Source organism: Melozone crissalis, unplaced genomic scaffold (genome assembly GCF_028551555.1).
Source record: "Melozone crissalis strain CALT ecotype California unplaced genomic scaffold, PUWL_Pcris_2 ptg000005l_1, whole genome shotgun sequence".
In the NCBI taxonomy this organism is placed as follows: domain Eukaryota; kingdom Metazoa; phylum Chordata; class Aves; order Passeriformes; family Passerellidae; genus Melozone; species Melozone crissalis.
Window position 1 is genome coordinate 35,816,112 of NW_026535783.1, and position 24,861 is coordinate 35,840,972.

The following is a 24,861-nucleotide window of genomic DNA, read 5'->3' on the forward strand; positions in this document are numbered from 1 at the left end:
ACAGATTCTTCTGTGATGACTATCTGACTATCTTTGCCAAAAATTAACCTCCTTACTTGATGAAAACATGAACTTTTGTATTGCTAGCAACCTCCACCAGATGTTCTTTGTGTTATTTTGGGAGGTGCAAAGATCCCCCCAAAGCATACTGACATTTAATATGCTCACTCAGAGCATGCTGCTGGTGAGAGCACACTAGTGCTTGGGAGCTGGATGGGCTGTCCAGCACTGTGTGGATACAGTTTTCGAGTCTATTAAAATCAGCAAATCTTTGATATTTCTCACTTGCCTTCACCAAACTCAAAGTAAGGATCACGTGGGTGTTTCTGTGGGTGAACTGCCACCGTACGTTGACTCAGTTCGTGGTCTGGGAGGTCCTGTCTAGGGGTGCCATGAGCTACAAACCTGCCTGTATCAGTGCAGATGGCCTGACTGAGCGTGGCTCTTCTTGTGAAACAAGAGAGAGGTATGGGGAAGCTGAAATCCAGGGTGCAAGGGCATACTCTGTGAGGGCTCAGACAGAAAAAACTCTGAGGACCCTCGTTCTGACATGTCATGCTGGGGCATTTGGAGTCATACGGGCAAACCTTAGACAGTTGTACACATGCATCTGTTCTCCAAACTGATGGGACAGGATGTTTCGGTCAAGGAATGAATGGCCTAGTTTCTACTGAAAATGTCAATTCTAATGAGGCTTTGCTAGTGGGGACAACTTTTAGGGACCTGAGCCCTTAAAAGACTGTGAGAGTGCTGGCAGTAGTCAGTTTGGACTACAGTGCCTCGGTGGTCTGTTGTCATGACGCAGACAGAATCCACAGCAGTGATTTTTGCCTACTTACCATAATTCCTTGTCTGTATTCTGCCCTCAATCTTTACAGGAATCCTGGACTGCATATATCTATTTTTAATACACCCTTCTGACAGCATGTAAAGGTTACAGGAGGAAAGTCAATACTGTCCATGCTTGCTGGGTCAGTACTCAGTGGTTTGGTTTTGCCTGTGGGCTGACATTTCATACTTAGCAATTTATCCATTGTGAGATGGGTTTATCTTCTAATCAGTAATATGTAAGCCCATATTTGAAAAACATCTCTATCTAGCCACCAGTGGGAAAACTACTTAGCAATCTCCTTCCATATCCCCCTTTCCAGAGTTCTCCCTCCTGTCAGTGCAGAGCTGGAAGGTGGATTTGTCACAGGGTCTGCTATCAGCCCCCACAGCACTTTTACCCACTGCCCTCCTCAGAGGCTGCATTGTGCCCTTTGGTGAAAGGTCACTGGCTCCAGTTTCAGCTGGCGCCATCCAAGCAACTAACATTTCATAGCAATTAGAAAAGGTGTCACCTTTAAGGCTCAAGACTGGCCTGCACCAGTGCAAGTGGGAATAAACCCCAAGAGCTCTTTATAGTAAAGGGCAAATCTCCCAGATCTGTCAAATTGAGGTGTTTATTTTTTTGGCCTTCCTATATTATTCCAACCCTTGTACTGAGAAGTTCTCAGGCTTATAGAAAATCAGCACACATTTTTTACACAATCTGATTTCTCCCAACCTCCCTAAAATGGTAATTATTTACATAACCTAATCATTCCGTATAATCATTTGGGTTGTTATGTTTCAGTGGGATCACAGTATTAACAAAACAATAAAGGGTGAAGCTTTCATACAATCCAAACATGTGCCTTTATCCAGTATTTTTTCCCTTTTTGCTGTGCTGTTGAGTGCAATGTTTATGGAAATTTTGGTTGAAGAGTTTGTGTTTACATTATAGTGTAAGTTAATTTCTTATTTAAGGACCATTATTTTACCAAAAAAAAAAAAAAAAGGGCAAATAGTGGACTTATCAGCTCTGAAAACACTCTTTGAACCACTAACTCCAAAACAAACTTTCTGTTAGAAGATGATCTGAACTTTGTCTTTTTGACCAGTGTAAAAGATTACTTGGAATCAACAGAATGTCTGCATGTGATGTTTTGACAAAAGTTAGAAGTCATAGGCCAACCCCTACCCCATTTCTTATTTACTAATTTGATTTGGTATGCTCATGGTATTCCAGCAACACAGCAGAGAGATTTGGCACTAAAAGCATTTTAGTATGGGTCAGGCTGACAAGTGCCATGATGATGAAATAATGTGCAGAATGTTAATGGTTGTACTTTAGGCCAGCAGGTATTTTTGCATGTATAACGTGAAACCTTCTTTTGTTGATCCTATCATGTGCTATCCCAAAGCTCCACATATTTTATTTTTGGTTTTCTACACAGTCTGTTCAAAATAAGAAAGCTTCCTAACCAGGCAGAACATGCTGTGTAACTTTTGTCTTGTGATGTGAACAATACATTTAACTAGATGTTGTAGTAGAAAAGAGAAATCTTCAAGATTTCTTTCTTCTTCAACCATTGCCATAGAGGATGCAGTATAAAACCTGCCTGTTGCTCCATCTGAGCAACTTCGCTCACCAGTCCTTTCTCCACCTCGGAACAGGACTGGAAAATATCTCTAAAACTAAGCACATGGGATGGAAGCAGCACTGAACTCTGTCTTTCTGCTTGTGGCTAGTGTTCAGTGCTGTCGATCTCTAAAACCCTTTCTTGCAGATGATTTCAAATTAGAAAACCTTAGCATTCAAATCCCTTTAAAAACCCTACAAATAATGTATTTTTGTCATTAGATGAAGAGACACTTCTAGGAAAAACTGAAGAAATGCTTCAGCTGAAGTTCCTGTTAACAAAAACACATTATGCATATGTTTTGATACAGAATTTTGTTTCTGTCCTCCTGGCAAGATTTTGGTGCAGTAATTTGTTAAAGGAATACCAGTGAAACTTAATAAAATTTTTCTGCTGTTACTCCAGCTTTTCTTGTTTTGCTGGTGGGCTTTCCATATCTTCTACTTTAAAATAAGGGTGCTGCTATTAAGTAAAATGAAGGCTATAGCATGTAACAGCATATAGTTTCTCTTACTGCCTAGTCAGAGTGGGAAGACAGTGCTGTAATTAAAATCCATAACTCCAGCATTCCGACAGCATGTATCTAATGCAAAATCTAATACATTACTTGGAGAGTTTCTGTCTACCTTCACTTGGCATCATGTGCTCCTAGCATATTGCTTGTAAGGAGTTACTGGCAGCATAATTGCAAATTTGGACATACCTACATTTACATGGTGCACTACAATATGAAAGCCAACATAAAATTTCATATTGTGAGTTATGCCATTGATGTGCTTCAATCAGAGAAGACTTATTTGTAAATTATTTGAGATATAATTACTTTGTAACTAGTCAAGCCACAGCTAACCAATACTTCTCATTCATTCAAGCGCTATAACATTACAAACAACCCAGACCAGGAATTAAATCATTGAAATGTAACTGCAGCAGACCAACTAGCAACATAAAACACTTTAAAAAACGCATGTCCCAATGCACCCCTTCAAAACCCTCCTTCAGGGTAGAGGCCAAAAGAGAGTGAAAAAACAGAACTTATGTGAAGGGAACTTCACTGTCTGGAGTCACAGTGCTGTGGGACACTGTGGCACATATGGTTACTGGTGTCTGGTGCTTTCATTTCTGGTGCCTTGTAAACACAGCCCTGGCTATGCTGAACCCATTGCTGAACAGGATCTACAGGAAAGCCATTTCCAAGAACGCAGACAGTGAGAGTTTTGCATTTTAATCAGTCTGATGTACAGTGAGAATATGTAGCTAGATCTGCACAGAGCTAATTTCAGCATAGGGGAAGCCCGGATGAGCAGTAGTTGCTCAGCTGTAGTCCTGTCTCAGGCTCCTTTCCTGCACCTCAGTGTAGCCGTGGAGCCAGCCTGGGGTGCAGTTATTCTGAGCACTCAATCACATGGTCTCAGAAACATCTCAATAAATTCTGACCAGCCACACAGCCAAACACAGCTTCGCCTCAAAATAAAACAGCTGCCCAGGATCTCAATACGACAAGAGAGCATTTTGTCCAGCTGAGAAGGAGCTCTGGTACCCTGCAAAAATGACGGACAAAAGCCCCTTCGAGACGGATATGCTGACCCTGACGCGGTTTGTCATGGAGAAGGGACGCCGCGTGAAGGGAGCGACGGGGGAGCTGACGCAGCTGCTCAACTCCATGCTGACTGCCATAAAGGCCATTTCTGCTGCTGTCAGAAAGGCAGGCCTTGCCCACATGTGAGTCCTACCTTGCACTACCGGGAGGAAGAGGAGGCAGAGAGACAGCAACTGGCATAGCAAGGCTGGGGAGTGGGCAGAGATTCATAAATACCTTGGAAGAGTCTTTTTTAAGCTGAGTAAGGTCAGAGCTTAGATTATCAAGAGTGGGAAGCAGGAGAGCTTTCTTTCTGGAGTATTCTAATATTGGGTGCAAGATAGACATTTAAGCTAACTGCTGTTCTGTAATATTTTACTCTAAAAATGTAAGTCAGAACAGAACTTCAATGCACTGCTCACCTTGTTATCTCTTCCACTTGTTGAAACTGATCTATTCTTATATCTACTGTGAATTTGCTAAAAATCACACCATTACATTTTTAATGCAGAATATCTCTCTGTGATATGTTCTGCTAGCATCCAAGCCCTCTGTTGAACTGTACAAGTCAGGGCTTGGCTTATCTTGCGAGGCCGATTTTCTGCCTGTCTGCTGAATAAGCAATGCTCTAAAGCAACACCCTGAGAGAAGCCCCATGCGCTGCTGTGCCTGGCTGCATTTCTCTTTCCTTCCTCAAGCAGTATCCCACGTGTAGGGCTACAGGCAGGAGGTCTCAAAAGGCCCTCTAGGAAAACCAAACACAACAATTTGGCATCTAGTTCTTTTGCAGATAGAATAAAAAATGGCCTTCCCAAAACCTGGAATGTACTGAACTGTTCCACATGGACAAGTGCAATAGACATCAGTCTAAGTCTTTTAATGCTGATCTATCTGAAAGAGTTCAGAGATTTGGAATGCCCTAATAAAACTGTGTGTTTCAAATAGAAAGTTCTTGATATGTATCAAAAGATATTTTTCTGAACATGCCTTAGTATTAACTTACACCTGCACGCATGAAAGAGACCAGGAATATATTTGTGAAAGGAAGTCAACATTTATTATTTGTTTAGGGATTTTGGATTTTCTTTCCTTTCCTTCCACAGAAACACCAAAATGTGTGATCCTAGGAGTTGGGGGGGATTTTGTGCTCCTGTTGATTATTTGGTCAAAGTCCTATATCATCTTAGCAAATCATGAATTCAATGTCTCAGAACTATTGCACTCACTTTATAGTGCCTAGAGAGGACATGAGACAGACTCAAAGTGAACCACAGTTTCAGTCTCCTATGCCCTTACTCTTAAATTATGCTTTGTCTGCTAGTTTCCTTACTAGGTGAAACTGAGCTATTTTGCCTCCTTGACTTAAAGGAAGAGTTTACCTTATATATTTTTTATTTTTATGTAGACAATCTTTGAAATAGTTTGTAACAGCAGAAAAACTGATAGGCTATTGGTGGAATAACCTCTAATAATAACAATAGTAATCCTTCTTCCCCTTCAGAAAAAAACCCAAAGCATCCATTACATTAAGGCGCAAGTGTTTCTTTTTACGAACAAAAAGCTTCAGATGTTGTCTCAGAAATATCTGAAGTATCCAAACATACAAATTAGTAATTTGCACCATTCAAATTACTGAGACTAACCATGGAATTTCAGGGATTCCCATGGCAAACTTTCAACCACTGTGAAAGTGGCTTGCATTCATCTGCATTTGTGCAGTTAAAGAGCCCTGATTTTTCTACTTCCTCCAAATAGGGTGTCTTCTTTAATGTTAAAGCACTAAGCATGAATTTTTGACAGATTTTAAATTCAAAAGTGAAGGAGAACTTTTTCCAAGTCATAGACTTGAGCTGTGATTGTGCCTGAAAACACACTAACTGGAGAATAGGTACTTACCATTCCCTGAAAATCATAGTCCTTTTCAAAATCTTAGATTTGGCACCCAAAAATAAAATATCCCAAACACTCAATACTGCTGAAAGGCACAGGCAGCTTTGAGAAAGACAAAAGACCTACTCCACTCCCAGCTCAGGCCTGCCACTGACCAATATCATTCTATGGACTAATTACTTTCTTCTTTCTCCTCTCCTCTTTCCCACATCCATCCCCACTCCACCACCACCCCTCCCCTTCCCCCACACTCCCCAAAAGACCCCATTTAATTTCCCTTAATGAATAAAAAAAGCTGTAGCTTTTCCCTGTATGGTTTTTGTATTTTTTAAGAAGCCCAGAACATGCACATTGGGCCTCAACAGTGCTTCTTCAACTGGAAGTCTTAGAAACATATATACTACTATATCATGTTATTAGCATATTGCTAAAATCAGGATAGGGAAAAGTGTCATCCTAACTCAGCTGAGGATCAGCAAATAAAACAGACCTTGATCCAGAGATACGGGTCTATCTGGCAAATTCCCCGGGGATGCTTTTAAAGTCCTGATTTGGGGCTGGCAGGGTGAATGTGGGTTAAAGGACCGCCATGGAGCTCTGAGCAGCTAGTGACAGAAAATATTTGCAGATGCTCACTGCACTTTCTGCTTCCTCAAAACTGCAGCCAGCTGCTTCATGGGGCTGCTGGGGAAGGCTGGTACTGACCATCTGGGCTGTGGGCTCTGCTTCTGGCCTGGGGAACATCTACACAGAAACAAGAGGACCCAGGTAAGGCCTCAAAGCACATGCTTTTATTTTCTACAGCAGCAACAGTCTTATAATGCACCTCAGCTGTGTCATCCAAAGATTGTCTAAAGGTGTAGGAAGATAAGATGAAGGAATAACCTTGACTTGTTGAGGTGTTTTTTGTAAAAACCTGTAATGTTTGCCTCCTTCAGGTTTCTTGTCATTGTTACTCTTCTGTAGGTTTGGTATAGCTGGCACTGTGAATGTGACGGGTGATGAGGTGAAGAAGCTGGATGTGTTATCCAACTCCCTGGTGATTAACATGCTCCAGTCCTCCTACAGCACCTGTGTCCTGGTCACGGAGGAGAACAAGGAGGCCATCATCACCCCGAAAGACAAGCGGGTCTGTGCGGCTCCGGCATTCAGGGGGGTTGTCGGCTCAGGCAGCAGCAGGTGGCACTCTTGCTTCAAGTATGAAACCTGGCCCGGGCCCCCCACACCCAACCCTTCCCGGGGAAATTCAGAAAATTTGCGCCGTTTCTGCGTTGTTTTGATTAATAACTGTAGTGGGTGGCATGATTTCAACAGCTAAAAGAGATGTGGAGAGTAAAATTATTATTAAAGGTTTGTGAAGGGGGGGAGAATAATTATTTTTAAGCTTGTTAACACATCCCAAATCTCAGGTGGAAGTGTACTATTACATTCCCTGACCGCTGGTGCCATGGTTTTGGATTACACTAGTATTTAGAAAGATAAAATGAGATGAGAGCTGGCAGAACGGAGTGTTATGTTACATATTCAAAGGAAACACCTGACTGCTTCATCAGGCTTCCCCCTGGAGGGGATCCTATTACAGCGAGTTACTGTTCATGCTGATGTAACCTGCCCTTTCCCGAAGATTTTTCTCTTTCTGCCTTCTTGCCCTCAAACCTCACAACACAGAGAAATCCTCTCATTCACAGTAAAAGTAGCAAAAGAAAACATATTCATTAGAGGAAGATGCTTGCTTCCAAAATGCGTCAATCCTTTTGCTTTAAAACAATTTCTTGCCCTGCTTGGCAGCAGAGGACTGCTCCTCTGTAACATCCATTTGTGCTGTCTGAGCAGAAACACGTCCTCTCCAATTTCTCTGGCAGGCCCTTGGGGAGTCGGTGTTGTGCTGCAGGGCCAGCTGGGTTAGCAGTGCAGCCTTCTCTGACGAGCTGTATCAGGCACAATTGGTGGGCTAAATGCAGACATAAAAACATGGGAGTTTTCAAGTAAAAGGAAGTAATAATACCAAGCAACTTATCATTAAATGGTTCCCTTGCCACTTCTCTTTTAGGGTAAATATGTGGTGTGCTTTGACCCCCTTGACGGTTCATCCAATATAGATTGCTTGGCACCAATAGGAACAATATTTGCTATCTACAAAAAGGTAAGAGGAGCAAATCACACATGGCATTATTTGCTTGGTGAAAGCAAAATGTCTTGAGTTAATCACCTTGCCTAGTTTCTTTCCATGGTCCTTTAGGTGTCTCTGGGCAAAAGGGAGCCTTAGAAAGGGTAGACAAACACTTCATATTCACGTGTGCTAAAATGCTGCCTGAATTCACAGGAAGGGGGCACCCAGCCCCATGACATTGTTAGGTGACAGCACTTCCTTCCTCGGCACACAAAGGCACTTAACTAACGTGATCTCACCCCCAGGGCAGCTGGTTAGCTCCTTCAGTGATGCTTGACTCAGCGTTAGGTGCTGAGGAATGGCAGTGTTTGTCCTCCCGGACACGCACTGCCGGCGGCTGGCAGCCCTGGACCGGACCGTGCGGCCTGCCAGAGCCAGCTGCCGTGCCTGCCATGGACGGGGCCGTGCGGCCTGCCAGAGCCAGCTGCCGTGCCTGCCATGGACGGGAGTCCGTGAACAAGGAAACGCTGGGTGCTGGAGGAAGCATTCACCCACAGTCATCGGGCCCGGTAGCATGTCTGTTCCCCTATGGCTGCACAGTACAGCAGCAAACACTGAGAGTTCCAGTCATGCCAAGTCTTGTGATTTGTTTGCTAATCTCCCAGCAGTTGGTGTTTTTTCCAAAGCCTGAGCTCACGGTCATATGACTGTGGGAGACCCTCAGTCATTGCTATTGTGAAATAACAGTTTACAGTACTTCTGACTTCAAAGAAGTCTTTGCAGACTCAGATGTTACACTTCAAGTGAATGAAGATATGTTTTCTAAGTCTCTCTCCTTTTAGCTCATAATTTTCAGCTGGTAAGTCCTTGGTTTTTACATTCCTTGCAGGTAATACAATAGTCATCACTGTTGAGAATATGCATCTACTAGTGAATCAAATAGTTATGGCACAAGCCCAGAGGGTTGTGGCACAAGTCCTGGAATTTGGCCGTCCACACTGTTAATGGTTAGTGCAAACCCACACCACGGATGCCGTGCAGGCCAGACAGCACTGAGATGGTGCCTGGGTATGATTTTTGAAAGAGCATTCCTGGGACTACCTCCAGTACCATGCAGTTTCTTGCTTTCTGCAGGGAAAAGGTCTTATCTGTGTCAATGAAATCCATTAAATGTGCTCTAATGTTAAGGGACCTCCACCCTTTTCAGTTATCTCTCCAAAGATACCCTAAAGGACAACAGCATCTCCCAATATTTGCAGTAGACAACAGCTGCATTTTTCTTTGAAATTATTAAATAAGAAGTGCTCTATTGATAGTTACTAAAGGGCAGTGTGAAAGAATAAAAGTGAGATGTTCATTCCAGTTGATAAATATCACTTAAGAAAGAGAACAAAATTTTAGGCCATTTAAGATTAATGAATAACATTTTTGAAAAGGTAAAATCATTGTGATTCCAAAGGATGAACCTTAGCCTCGAAGATTAAGATGAGCTGATTTTCTCACCATGTCTCACCTTAATTTCATTTCCAAAGGCACACTCTCCAGAGCAGAAATGTTAGGCTTATTTTAGAAAAAAACCAAAACAGATAATAAGCACTCTTATAGAAAGGCCAGACTTGGACAATACATTTCAATCCTGAAAACAGTTTTCTGATTGCTTCCAATCCAGAGCCTCCACCACAGTGGGAGGGACCATTTCATGATGTCACAAAACCACTCTATCAGTTTCTTAGAAAAATCCATGAGGAAATAAATAGTATATCAGCTTTATTTAATTTTCCACCTGGCCTTTGCTTTCTGAAACCAGAGTGGTACAGTTGAAAATCAGAAACAGCTGAAAAGTGGGGCTGAGGGAGAAGCCTTGCTGAATCAGAAGGGGATTGGGCAGCTGCTGCCGCTGAGCAGGGGGCTCTCAGCTGCCAAAGTGACAAGGTATAGTGACAATAAATGCTTTTCGCTTGAGTTCTTCCCAGGTTTTCATGCCACTGAGCTAAATCTACAATCCTTAATTCATACTGCACAAATATGCTATGAAACTCTCTCGCTTTGTTTCATTTTGGTTTTAATTTGTAACTTTGCCCAATGCTTCTGATGTATTTTATTTGATACCCTTCCTTATTGTGAGGACAGTGTCCTCCCCTTCATGTGGTCCCTCACAGAGAAGGTGTAAGAATTCAGTAAAAACACCAAGGCTACTCATGAAACACATGATACAAAATGGAGACCTGGAAATCAAGTCATTTTAGTGCTGCTGTCAGTGCTGATGAGAATTCCCTTGTGTGATGTCAGGCAAATCACAAACACAAAAAATTTTAGACCCAGATATCACCTGAGGGTACCCCTATAGCCAAACACTGCAGCCTTTGTTTCATCTACCTCACACCAGTTATGAGTTATAGTGACAGAGTCACTATAACTCATTATTTACAGTCCATCTGTCTATTTTATTGTTTTGCATAAAGGCCTCTAAAGGTATTTCACTACCACCATCATAGTCAAAATATAATGGACAGGAAATCCATCTGTGCACCAGAAAGAAGAGAAAATAGCAATTATCAGAGTGCACTGCCCAGCTTAATTCCCTGGTTTGTTTATCAGTACATGGTACTTGGCAGGACAAAATTCCTGCAGTCCTAACATTGAAGTATCAGCTGATCTGTAGCTTTTTCACATTTTGACTCGCTCTGCAAAATGTTTTCTTTTTTCTTCTTCTTTTTGGAAGCTAGCTCTTGGAAACACAGTTGTGAATAAGGATGGAAAAACAAGTGAACTCAGCCCAACTATACCTTGAGGGACGAGTTCCCCTGCTTTTTTCAGAATAGTCAAATATATAGTTTCTCAGTCACATTAACATAAAAAATGCATTTAAGAAATAGGACTGAAAAGCTCATCTCAGAAAAAAATATATTTTAAAACAATATCATATATAACCCAAAGTTGCATGTATTGTATATATACTGTATTCTAGAAAACAAACCACTTTGCTCCATACAAATTTTTTTTTTCTTTAATGAGAGGAGCATATAAAAAGCTATGACAACCAAAATATGTTTGAAATTAACTGTCTAAATGAATGTTTAATTCTGCATTTGATCTTGCAAATAATTTGTCTCCTATAGACAACCATTGCTTTTAATGGTGAGATGTATGTACCATAGGGGTGTATTTTTGAAATAGATGAAGCTACCTAGGCCATAATAGTTGGTACTGTAAGGATTGTTTCACAAAGTATTAGCTAATATTAGTCAATTTTTGAAGCTCTGAAATATGCACACAAAAGTTTAAACTAGTCGTCATTATAACCTCCTAGAATAGGCAGCTTGACATAGTTTCGAGGGACTGAGTCCCTCAGTATGTACGAATATATATACAAATATATATACATACATTTGTACATGCTATATTTCAGCTCTTCTCATGAAAAGCGCTGGTTGTCAACTGGATTTTTTATTTCCACAGAGGGACTTGGCAAAATAGTAATAAAAGGATTTGAGCAAAATACAGTTAAAGACTGTGAGTGAAGTGACTTTAGTAATAAATTCACCTGAAAATGAAAACTTTTTGATGTGAAATTGCTATCTTTGTGTACCAAGAAGGTGTTGTTTTAGTGTCCCACATCTCAGCTTTCCTTGAGGTGTTGGCATACGACGATGAATGGGAACACCTTACTAGGACCCTAATGGGCAAATATCTTATTTTCTACAGAAGACAGTCTTCATGGATTTTAATTTTTTTTAACCAAATATTCAGGGCTAGACTTGCTGTTTCTATTTAGTTGCTACTCAATCTAAATAAGCCTGTGCAATCACTGAGAAACTGTCTGAGTTGGGAACAATACTAAGCCATGGTCTGAAGAAAAGGGAGTGTTTCCTTTCAATTCCCCATGGACCACCACCAAAACATCCATATGAGAACCACCACAACAGATGAACTTTTAAAGAAACATTAATATCAAGCAATCCTGGCCCATTCTGTAGCAGCAGGACATGAAGGCTCTAACCAGCCTTCCCAAGTACTGTTGGCTGTCCTTCTTACCCATCCCACCAGATAAACTCTTGTAAGCCATGGCTGAGGCACAGCCCTACAGCTGGCTGGAAATATTTGCACTTTGTGTGCTTGGGCTACTGTTGCTCTATGATAACCAAAGTGCCAAATCAAAATATGAGTGTCAGAAATTGGTTAAAAGCTTGAAGTAAAATGCCACCTGAATGTTCTGTGTAGACTTATAGGTGAGTACCTGCACACGTGCACACTTTACATAACCAAATGCATTTGTTATTTTGTATATAATATGATGAGCATTTGTATACAATAGATGAACATTTATATTCCTTCAGTTAAGCATCCTTTCACTAGAAGAGACCAATGCAAAAACTTGGTTATATCATGTTGCACCATATACCCTTTTATTCTGTACTATGGGAGCATTTTTTTTGTAATGTTAATTACAGCATTTATCTCTCAGTTATTCCCTCTGAGGGATGTCAGCATCATAGCTTATGTTACATTTACAGAAGATTAGTATCTCTGCTCTGTCTCAGTTTTCTGATGATCCTCAATTAATAGCTGGGGATATAATGCTAAGGGATCAGCTTTGCGGCATGTATCATATTGATTGCATGACATGTATAGAATAACAAACTCTCAATATCCTGTCCCAGCATGTACACGTACCTATACCAAGCTTGCCCTGAACGAGGGGTGGGGGGAGTAACAATCTCTGGTTTTGTTGTTTCAAAGGCCTGCATAGACAGAAAAAGGAAATCTGTCGCACATTATTATTGAAAAGTTGTTTCTATTGTTCATTTTCAGAATTTGACCTTTGGTTCAAATGGTAATTTTTCCTCAGGAAACAGATGATGAGCCCTCTGAAAAAGATGCTTTACAGCCTGGACGCAATATTGTTGCTGCAGGCTATGCCCTGTATGGTAGTGCTACGCTGGTTGCCCTCTCCACAGGGCAAGGAGTGGACTGCTTCATGCTTGATCCGGTACAGTCATGGTGTTAATCACATTGCCACTGTCTTTTAGAGCTCTCTGTGCTCGGTTTTACTTGTTTATGTTAATCCTTGTCTCTGTAATCTATCCACTTTATGCAATTCTTTTCTCCATATCCTGGATCATCCCACCTTCTCTTTATAAATATTTAATAATATATGAGCATGTTGGTTGCAATACCTGCTTGGCTTTTTCCTACTCAATAGAAGTGAAATTAACTTAAATTCTCAATTAAGTGTCTGAAACCCTCTTCATTCAAACCAACACTTAAAAAAATTTAATTTATACCGTGTTTTTGTCTTCACTTAAAGGAACCTGTGTTTCTTTTCTTCTTGATTTTTCTGTCTGAATAAGAACATCAACATGTTCACTGTTTAGCCTGAGGCAAGGACCATTTTTTTGATAGCTTGAGCCAAGTGATGTTTCATTTCCTGAGTGCAGTAGAGTTTTATGGCTGTCACCTAAGGTGCGTGCCCAAAAATTTGCAAAAGCACAACAACACCTGTATAAATTGAACATGTGCCACTCTTGAGTGCCCAGAACACAATGAGTGTTACTGTGGGAATGCTAGAAAGATCATTCATTTGTAAAACCAGAATTAGATGTGGGGAATAACATACTGTGGTCTTTTATGGTTTTGTGGGGTTGTTTTTAATAAAAGGATGAATTATTACCAGAAGTTATTGTAATGTTTGTAAATAGTCTCATTCCAAGTGGAAAGAACTGGGAGATGAACTGCTCTGCTTGAGACAGAGTAAGAGAAGGTGGAAGTTGAAATTAAACTGCAGAGAGCAACAAATGGGTGTAGCTGACCACATTCACATTAGGTTATTTGGACAAGACAGGCAAAAAGAATCCAGAAGTCAGAAGGCAGTGTCATTTCTTGATTTGCAGTCTTATCATTTGAAGACAGAGATTCATGATCCATCTGCTTTCAGGGTTGATTTGTGTTCTTTTGATACTCTTTTCCAATTAGGTTTTGTTTATAGTATTGATGTGACAAGTTTTCATTAAGTTAGTGTAAATTCTCTGCTTTCAGCTCTTTTTGAAATATTGTGAGTTTATACACTAGACTTGTACTGAAAGGATCAAGTTGTGCTAGTATTTCTGCCATGTCTAATGTGACAACTGTTACAAAAAGCCAACGAAATTGTATGCTAATACCTAATTTATCCTGTCCTGCAGGGTCTTGGTGAATTTATTTTGGTGGACAGAGATGTTAAAATCAAGAAGAAGGGGAAGGTATACAGTCTCAACGAAGGTTATGCAAAGTATTTTGATCCTGCAATGACAGAATATTTGCAAAAGAAGAAATTCCCTGAGGTAAGAAAATATTAGCACTGTACCCAGTGTACCGTGCACTGGCAAGCACTGCATTCCATGCAGTCCTGGCTGTTGGAAAAGGATTTGAAGGTCTTCCTGAGTTCAGACCCATGTAACCCTTTCGTACCAGCTGGTCCATTTTGGATATGTGTGTAATGGAACTTTTTTTTGGCATCCTGACATCTTTTATAATTTAGACTTTCGTAAATAAAGTCATAACTTGTTTGTGTGAAGGGAAATGTGCTGGAGAACTAGATCTTTCAACAAAACTCCAGAAATGTGCATGCCAAATTTGGGGATCCTCTCATTTTTTAGCTTTATCTGAATATGCAGTTCAGTAATGTGTGCAGTTGGGCGTTCAGGGCTAGATTCCATGTGCTGTCCAGAAGCTGTTTGCAGGAATCTGGGTGGCATCACCTTCTCCTTCCTGCACCCTCTTGCATCTGAAAAGTAAAGTATCATTCTTGCACAGTCTATTTGCATCATATTGAGCATGAACAACCTATAGGCTGGGGAGAAAATCTAAACTAATGGTGTGAGGCACAAATTAACTATATTTGGTGGTTAAAAGAGAGACATCCCATGTCTGATGAACTTTCTTGGAGAAAGACATCCCATGTCTGATGAACTTCCTCAGACAAATACAGTTTGGAATTAACTTATCAATGCTAGGAGGACAACACAAGGTCTCAATGTGGAAAACTGGAAGCTCTCTAAAAAGTGTGGCTGTGAAAAGTAATTTATAATGAAATATGGTCATGTGGATCAAGTCAGGACTTAATTTGGTTAGGAAGCTGTTTTTAAAACTCTTCCTATTAAAAAAAAGATTATTTTTAAGCTATTAGTTGTCAAGGATACTTGTAATATTGTCTGTGTTAAATAAATGGATTCAGTAAAAACCTCAGGGTGCAGTAAAAGGGAAATATAATGAGAAAGCATTTAAACTGTGGTCCCATGATAAGCTCCTCCTTCTGAGCTAAAAAAATCTGGGTTTAGCATATCAGCTATAGCTGTAAGACTACTGACTAAATATCAAACCCTCCTTTGCATACTACTCAGATTGTAGCTGCAGAGAGTCTAACATCACAGTCTTCTAAATATATTAACTTTGAATATTTGAGATTATTTTGAGTCTTCAAAGTCTGCATTCAGTTCAGCTGTGAGAGAAGCAGAAGCCCATGACACAACTTTCATACTTCCCTAAATCCAGTTGGGAAAGTGAAGAACATCTGTGCTTCTCACTCTGCTAATGTTATACCAGGCTATGTATTCAGTATCATGCACTAAGACCGGAGTTATTAATTTGTGTTTTTGCAAACCACCAAAGTGTTGTTTAAAGTAAAATTCTTGAACAAATGCATCAAGCCCAGGCAATGAGGAGATGACTGAAGAGATTTCAAACTCAGTGGAAAGACCAGACAGAGGTATTTCCCTACAGGATCAATGAGGACAGCTCTATCATGTGACTTCCTAAATCCTAAAGTTAGGACATACTGGAAAAAACTCATTTGCAAACACTGTTTTATCGCAAATCTGTGCATCATTCGATGCAAGCCTATTGAAATTGTTTGTCTAATGGAAGAGAAGCTGGCAGATATTTTTGTTACTTTAAAGCAAGCACCACAGAAGTGCATGGGTTATTTGGGGCACAGGAAATCTTCTCAGTTGTGCTGAACAATCACATTTTTTGCTGCTCTGAGATGTACAGTCGTCAGCATGAGAAGGGCTGAGACACGAATGTTATAGCCACAAAGCACAAGGAAGTGCCCTGCCCATCTGAAGCTTGTTATGAACCTGAGTTTTGGAACCAGCATAACTCAGTTCCTTGATTTGGAAAGGATATAATAGTTGCATTGTGGGGAGGACTAGAGAGGTTTTGTCATTTCTCCTTAGCATGAAATGTGCTTCCTGGACTCATCTGTAAGGCTACCCAGCTGCAGCCACATTGGTGATGTCCCTACCTTCCCTACAGGAGCCAGGTGGAGATTTTCACAGTTTCAGTCTCTGTCCCCCTCTCTGCAGCATGCAGAAGGGTAGTGAGGGTGTCTGCTGAATATCCCCTGCCTGTGGCATGAGGAGGAACTGACATGGGCATGGAGGTACACCTTCTTATTCAGGCAGGTCATTCATAGACTCTTCGGGCATCAGTTTTAGCTATCTGTCACTTTTTTGCATTTTTCTTCCTTAGATCTTACCTCTATTAACTCCTTTCTGTAGCTCTTGGTCAACATGCTGTTCAGATGACTCTCTGACATTGCCATGAAAAACTGAGAAGTTAAAAATATAACAGGGAATCAAAAGTACAGTGCAATCCATAAGATATCCTATGTTATATATCGTCATTAGCAACAAAAAACTAAAAATCAACCATTTATGAGTAGAAGAGAGATTGCTCCTTACTATCTAACAGCAGTGTCCTAGATCAGACAGTTTGAACTACTAAACTGCATTGACTTTCAAATTTTCTTGTGGATCACCATTTACCTAAGGCATCAATTCTGAATAAAAAGCACTAGAAAAATGCTGATGTTCTGCAGGCCAGACTAAGCCTCCTACTACTATCATGTAGTGGGAAACACATGTCTAACCACATCTCTTCTGGTATGAGAGTGAAGCTGATTTTTTTATTTAGCATGACAAAATCACACTTCTGCTTAACCAGTTTGAAGAGCAAGCTTCTGTTTGCAAAGTTGCCTGTAATGAAACATGTTTACTCCAGTCTGCAATGCTTAGTGGGCACTGCTGGGCCAGAAACCATCTCTGCACAAATTTTACTACAACTCCTCCCTAAAATGGGTTCTTCCTCCCCCTAGCTTTCTTCTGGCACTGGTAGAATTTGAAATACCCTGTGGACATTGTCACACTTTGCTATGACACTTTTATCTTTGCTTCCTACAGTCAGGCACAAGGGAAATTGAGTCTCATCACAGCTTGCTGATGATGAGAGCTATGCAATTGAGACTCCCTCGTTAAGAATTTGTCTCAGCAGTGCCATTAAAAATGGCCTCAACAACACATTTCAGTATGAAGCCCAGCTGTGTCCAAGTGATACAAAAAAACTAGTAAAACTACTATTCTTTTGTCACCACATCTGTATGTGGAGTAGGGGATGCAGGGTATTGCTGTTGTAGTCTGTAGAAAAAAATTTCTTGCCCCCCTCCCCCCCCCAAGTCATCATATTTATATAAGAAAAACCTGGTCTTGTTCTGCTGTGGAAGAGCAGGGCTGTCAAAAACAGTAGAAGAAAGAAATGAAAAATTGACTTCTATCAGAATGTGAAGGAAAAAAAAATCACAGGACCTATCTGTTATGTATAATTTTTGTTCCTTTGAGTCAAGCAAAAAAAGAAAAAGCAGCAGAAGGGGTAAAACAAAGAGTAGCCACAAGTTTACTCAACACAGATGCTGATCAAGGGAACATGAAGGATCTCCAGCTCTTTCATTGGCATCAACTAAGCAATCAGAAGTGCTTATTGAGCAAACACAGAGCTTGGCATCACTGAGGACTTGGGATGAACCTGTCTAGCATTCATGCTCTATTATTTTGTTTGAGAAGAACGCCTGGGCAATATGCCAATACACATACAACACCTATTAACTTTCTTATCTGTAAAAAAATGCATGAGCAGCAAAACTGGAGAAACAAGAAATAACATTTCACTAACTAAAATGAGTATTTAATCTTCTATGCAGACAGCTGTATGCTAAGGGAAGTAAAAATTTTATTTCAATATGTGTTTCAAGTGATAACCTTATCAGAAGGGAGGAATTTATCTGTATTTTTCTCAGCACAGTCTCAGCACTGTGTCTCTAGCTGGTGAATATCTATCTGGGTAAGAAGCAACTAAAATTGTCAGTGGCATCTCATGCTTAGAGCTTAGAATATCCTGAGTTGGAATGGAACCCACAAAGCATCCTTTGCATAACACAGTCCATGTAGACACGAATTATGTAAATAATCTGTATGTGAATAGGAAATCTAGCACATTCCAAACCTGTCAGATGATGTGTACACAGGTAGCTCAGCTGTGCAGCTCATGGTCACTAAATTTCATACCTGTAGTTTAGAGTCCTTATTTGGTAACATAATAGAAGCAATCCTTAGCAGTCTGGTTCAGGGGCTGCTTGTTAATATGTTATGGCTTTTTTTGGTGTTTAACAAACTGTTCTTTAGACTCAGTTCATTACCTTTTAAAACCACAAAACAAAGTTCTTCTTTTGATTGTATTTTTAAAGGTAATTTGAGATTATAATCATATCTTTCAGATTTTAACTGAAAACTCACATTTGTTTCTCTTTAATACCTCTTAAGGTGCTTGGTTTTTCCTGATGTCAGGTTTTTACAATTGTGAAGTCACAAGTACAAACAGCTGTGAGATGGAGACGCTATCATATGAAGCCTAAATACGCAATTATTTGGGCATTAGCCATGAAAAACAAGGGAGCAAATACTTTAAAGCTTTGTTCATTTATACCTACAATTAATAGGACCAGATTTAAACAAAACTAAATGTAAAAGCTCTAGGTTGTGCCTTATCCATCAGTCTTTCATAGTTCGCATTATTTTCTTCTGAATATTTCATAGTTCTTCTTATGTGTGCAACACGAATCATACAAACCAACGTATGTACAGTTAAACAAGGCCTGGAATAGGTCTGTTTTCTTATTTTATTATCAGCTATATCAAAAATCCAAATCTTATGTTTAGCAGCATAGAGCTTAACTTCCTAGTGTTCTGTTGCTTTATAATATGTAATTTCATGAGATTTTTTTTTTCCATTTTAATAGAGGGTAATTATCAATACTTCAGAGTCTCATTGAACAATTTGAGAAGATTATCCAATATAGAATTATGTTTTTCTCTATTTTCCTTCCAGTTGTGGATTTTTTTTCCCAGCCAACCTTATGATTTTACAGGGAAAGATGACTAACTTGTGGTGTCTGAAGGTCTTGGAGTTGGCATTGCTGAACAAGTTTTCTATGTATTTTTCTAGATGGAATATCAGTACAGGATGAGCTTTGTAGAAAGTGCTGAGATCTTTTATTAGAAAACTGACCCAGACAGGAAAAAAACCCCACTGAGATCTTTTCAGACTTTTAGCATTGTAATAAAAAACATATACGTCATTAAACATTCATGAAGTTCGGTCTCTAGTAATGTTCTGGGAAGATAAAAATTCCTCCTCAGCTTTATTGGAGACAGACTGAGAGACATGAAAAGACCAGCAAAATTATTTTCTTTAAAAGCTTTCCTTTAGTTTACATCTGTATTTTGTATCTCCCCTTCATAAAGGTATAGTGACATGTTAAATTTCTTCAGTGGAGCTTATTTGGTTGACTGTATGTACTTCTATCTGTTCAAGACACCTTGCTTGTCTTCTATATCTTCTACCTACCCATTTTTATGACCAGCAGACCTGAGACTGACATGAATACTTCCTTGATTGACCTTGTTAAAAAGGCCTGTCCTTCAACTATATCAATTTCTAAGCTGAAAGCAAGGAAAATTACATTCATTAATAAATTGCGAACTCCCAAACTAAGCTGCAGAATGAATGCTATGACCAATTTCTCTACCTGACAAATAAGTTGGAAGGTAAAAGTTGGAGTCCTCTTGGAACCATCTGGACATGTAGAGGAGTGACACCACTCCTCATGCTCTGGCGTAGGAACTGTGAAAGACCAAAAGTCAAATAATTTTCAAATTATCACCTTTGATAAGATGAAGAAGTTTTCAGTCCCTTGTTTTTTCACAGGCTTGGGTTTGATTCCAAATTGTGCACGCAAATTACAGGCACTCTGGTTTGCATACTGTGAATGCAGCTCTTTAAAACTCTTATCTTTGAATGCTATAGACAATCACATCTTACAAAAGGCTGAGCTCCGGACTGATTTCGGTATTTTGCAGTACCGAATTATATTGCAGTACCGAATTATATTGCAGTATCCATAAGCAGCCATTGATTTAAGCAGCTTTGATTCCTGCTTCATACCAAAATTAGATTTTACCACATTACTAGTTGTCTAGCCTGGTAAACATAGTGCTTTGCTGTATGTTTTTCAGGATGGCAGCTCCCCATACGGTGCCAGGTATGTGGGCTCCATGGTAGCTGATGTTCACCGTACATTGATGTATGGTGGGATCTTCATGTATCCTGCTAATCAGAAGAGTCCTAAAGGAAAGGTATGTAATTTGAATTCCTTTCTGGGGAGCTTAGCCAACCTAATATCTCTGGTATTACCAGAGCAATAGTTTAGATAAACAAAATAATAATGTTCCACTGCAGAAAAAATTGTTAATGAAAATTATGCTCAACAATCAAGTTTAGGAAAGAAAATTAGGCAATTGCCAATTTCGGCCAGAAATCCTCCTCTGTGTTTTCATATTATTAAATACTCAAGTGGTTTTCACAGCAACCAATGACTTAATCATTTCTCTAAAGGTAGTATTTCAGCGCCATAGAAACCCATTGAGACACCTGTGCATGGCTGGCAGATACAACACGGGTCTAAGGAAAACCTCTGCACTTTAAACTGGCAGCTAGAGTTATCTCACCTGCCGGTGGGACATGCTCAGCCCCAGAAAGGGTTTTGTCTAATGCTAGAAAAAAAGGTTTTCTTACCTTGTGTTTCCAAAGGACACTTATATCACCAGCTCTGCAAACTCAAGGTTCTACTACCTGGTCAGAAAAGGTGATTACAGTGGAAGGTGGGTTTCATTCGGTATTTTAGGAAAATATGACTTCCTATTTGGACACCAGTACAAAATGCACTGTGACAATGCAGTGCAATGCAATGCAGTCAGTCTTTAGAGATGGGCCACGGACCATTGTCAACCTCAGCTTCTCTTCTGCAGTATCAAATACCCTCATTATCAACTTTCTAAACACTTATTTTTTGAGAGACCTAGTCATACAGATGATGTGTAGACCAGCAGTAACCTCCAGGTCATCAATAGGAAATCAATGTCCTAGTACATAATAGGTTGGACCCAGTGTTCTGACGCCAAGAATTCTTTCCTGATCTACACCATACTTAAAGTCTTCTATTCAAATGCTTTTGCATCCATGGCTGGTACATGAAGGAATCCGCCTCATCTCCCACACTGGTCTCAGAAAATCCCAATATCTGCTGTCTTTAGGGAGAGAGGACTACTGGTTTCATCATGGTGAGCTTGTATTTACCAAAATACCAGCAGATCCAAATGGTCTTCAAAGTAAAACCAGGAAAATAGTTATCTTCAACATATACAACCAAAAATGTCTGCATGTTAGTCCAGGCAAAAATTATTTAAATTTTTGAATCACCATCCCACAGAAAAAAACCCCAAAACACCACTACAAAAAGCCCTCACTAAATGATGTGGATCTGTTTGTACATAGGAGAAAGACACAAAAAAAGGAATTTGCTGTATGTGAAAAAAGGGAGTTTGCTGACTGGCCTCTTCAAATGAAACTTTTTGTTTTGAAATCTGTACTAAACCATTGTTGAAAAGAGAGAATGAAAAGCAGGACAAAAGTACAAAGGAACAAAGCACTTACATAACTTTATAGAAAGAAACGTTTCCACAGAGCTAACCCACATTTATTATTGGATTGCTCTGGCTTGAACTGCCACAGTAAAGAGAGTAATGGAAGAAGGAAAACATGCTGTCATTAAAAATAAGTTTTCTTTCTGTCTCAGAGTGCAGGTGTACATAGTTCTTTTCATACGTATCTTTTCTTATTGGAGAAATAATACTCTTGTGGCAAGTGCCCTGATCATCTCTCTCCTGAAAGACAGTCTATGCACTTGGTTAAAGAGCTGAAAATAATAAATGTCACTGGAATTATCAAAAGGACTTGATCAAAAGTCTTTAGAGTAAATGCAAATTACATGGATGTAGGCCCTAAAAGTTACAGATCCTTTTTTAAGTTAAAGAAAGAAAACTAAATGCTATTTTGTTATAAACAATACACAATAAACACTACAGGACAAGACAACAAATAAATCTCCTTTTCAAATGGTATATTTTGAATAATATTTTTTATAAACTTAAGGCTTATAGTTCTCTAATAGGTGAAAATGTTAAACCTATCTGAAGACAGAGCCCATCTGAAGATCCCTAAGTGCAGTTGCACTGCTACCTGATGAAAAACTGCTTTCCTCAAGTTGCATAGTCACAGTAGCAACAAGACACTTGAAACGTGGTTCCATGGTGATACCACTGCTCTTTGCTGGCTCATGACCTTCCAGAATTGGGCCAAGCAGTAGGAAGAAGAGTGAAAGATACTGGTCCTATGTTGCCTCAGAGATGGAGTCCTTGTACCAGAAGTAGCACTTCAGTGGGCTTTAAAGATAAGAAAGAAGGTAATACAGTGCTATTTAAGTTGTGGTATATCATGGTTTTATTGCAGTGTGCTAAAGGTGTGATGGGTAGTGAAGTCGTGTGCTCAACCCATTTCTCTGTCTCTCTATACAGTAGCATTTTGTCACACTTCCTTTTTCCCAGAAAACTTTTCTTCTTTAGAACATGTCAAGAGTCCTTTAAACAAAACATGTGCTAATACTGTTGAACATGAGCACTTCATAGATAAACCTACAGAAATAATATTTGTTCAGAACTGACCAGCTCTCGCTGCTGTTCATTTAAACACAGAAACCTTTGGCATATGTCCTAAATAAATTTGCATTCCACCAGAACACACTCACTCCAAGAGGTAACATTTTAAAAAAGCGTAAACAGATATCAGGGTCCAAACCAAAAGGGAAATTTTGCCTTTGATAAATAACTGCTGCTCCTTCTGAAGCCACAATCTGGATAAGTTCAGGCCACTAATATCTATCTACATTTCTGAAGAGAAGCAATAGAATCCTGAAATTTGAAACTGGGACCATCAAGTTTCAAACTCCAAAATATCCTGACTAAACATAACATGATTATCCCAAGCTCTGAGTTAACATGTAAAGACTCCATATGAGAAGATATTTTGGCTTTTCTTTCCCAGTACTGTTAGCTTAGCCAGCTTAAATGTTTTGCTGATGCCTGTGGGACACCCACTTTTGACATTTTTGACAAAATACAGCTTCACTGGTGCTGCACGTCTGTATGTCAGCTTGGAAATTATATGGTGATGCCTGGATGTAAGGTCGGCACACTGTTCCTCCAAGCAGAAGACTTTAGGAAAGGTGAGGAGAGGGAAGGAAGGGCTCTCTGAAAGACATTGCTACTTAGGTCAATTGCAGCTTGGTACAAAATTTTCTAAAATGACAAAAAGAATGCTAAATTTTGGCAAGTCCTTTGATACAATTTCCCCCACAGGCAATCAGGTGTTTCCTCTTTCTTTCTAGCTCCGACTTCTCTACGAATGCAACCCTATGGCTTTCATCATCGAGCAGGCAGGTGGCATAGCAACTACAGGGACCGAAGCAGTGCTGGATGTGAAACCTGAGAATATTCACCAGAGAGTTCCTTTTATCCTTGGCTCTCCAGATGATGTGCAAGAATACCTTGCTTGTGTACAGAGACACCAGAAGAGCAGCTAAAGACTTTCCACATCAGATCTTGCTTGCCCATTTTCAGTCTTCAGGAAAAGCTTTACCTTTCCAAATAGTGGATTCTAGCATTTTCCACCAATCTCTCAGTGAAAGTCCCAGTTTACAAGAGCAGGAAAAATAGTGAGATTTTGTTTCTCCTTGCAGGCAAGTGTAAAAATCCTTTAATTCTGATTTATTCAGGGCAAGTGCAGAGACAGAGTCATGACAAACAGAAACTTCTTACTTTATATAATATTAACAAAAGGAAGTGAGTTGTGTCAGTATTCCCATTTGATCTGAAATTTTACATCTAACATTACATGGATGGCATTGTTTGCAACGGGATTTCTGCATCAATATTTGCAATGTCATTATCTGGATTTTCTGTCAGAGACTTTCTTGCACATGCTTTTTATCTTGACAGGCCTAAGAAGAGCAAAAGTCTTATGCTGTCTGAAACAATATTTTTTAGCTGCGAATTATATAAATTTTGGGTAATTAATAGAGATGAAAAGGCTGCAGCATTGCCAGGATATTTAATTTCTCACAAGAACAGGAAATATAATGTGTTATTTACACACACCTTTCAAAGCACAAATTATAATAAACCATGAATGTGACACCCAAATCATGCCTATTCTGTTGATCCATTGTCCTCTGGAAGAGGATACAAAGACACAGTTATACCTCAATTTTCTCTTATTTTGAAAGGTTCTTATTTCAGATTGAAGCTTGCCCCTTTACATGTTATATTGCCATCACTAGTCACAGTGTTGTCCTGTCCTTAAGTGGAAGGGAACACTCAAGTTTTGTAGATGCTTGTGGTCAAAGAGAGCAACAAAAGTCAGATGGTCTGCAGAAGCTTACAAAAGCTTATTAGTAAATTCCACACTTGGCATGAAAATTGGTACAAGTTAGTCCCTGATCTCCTAGAACACACACACAGCAGTGAGGTTTGGATAAAGAGGTAGGGCAAAAGGGGAGAGAGCAGGAGGCAAGG

The 24,861-nt window shown here is 39.7% G+C and overlaps 1 protein-coding gene across 1 annotated transcript; it reads left to right on the forward strand.

Moving 5' to 3' along the window:
- The first annotated feature begins 3,929 nt into the window (after positions 1 to 3,929).
- Positions 3,930 to 24,370, forward strand: LOC128943657 (fructose-1,6-bisphosphatase isozyme 2). Its single transcript, XM_054286543.1, has 7 exons — positions 3,930 to 4,169; positions 6,883 to 7,045; positions 7,967 to 8,059; positions 12,876 to 13,016; positions 14,209 to 14,346; positions 20,410 to 20,529; positions 23,676 to 24,370. Exons 1-7 carry the CDS (start codon positions 3,997 to 3,999, stop codon positions 23,868 to 23,870), a joined length of 1,023 nt encoding a protein of 340 aa, XP_054142518.1. The 5' UTR covers positions 3,930 to 3,996; the 3' UTR covers positions 23,871 to 24,370.
- The last annotated feature ends 491 nt before the right edge of the window (positions 24,371 to 24,861 follow it).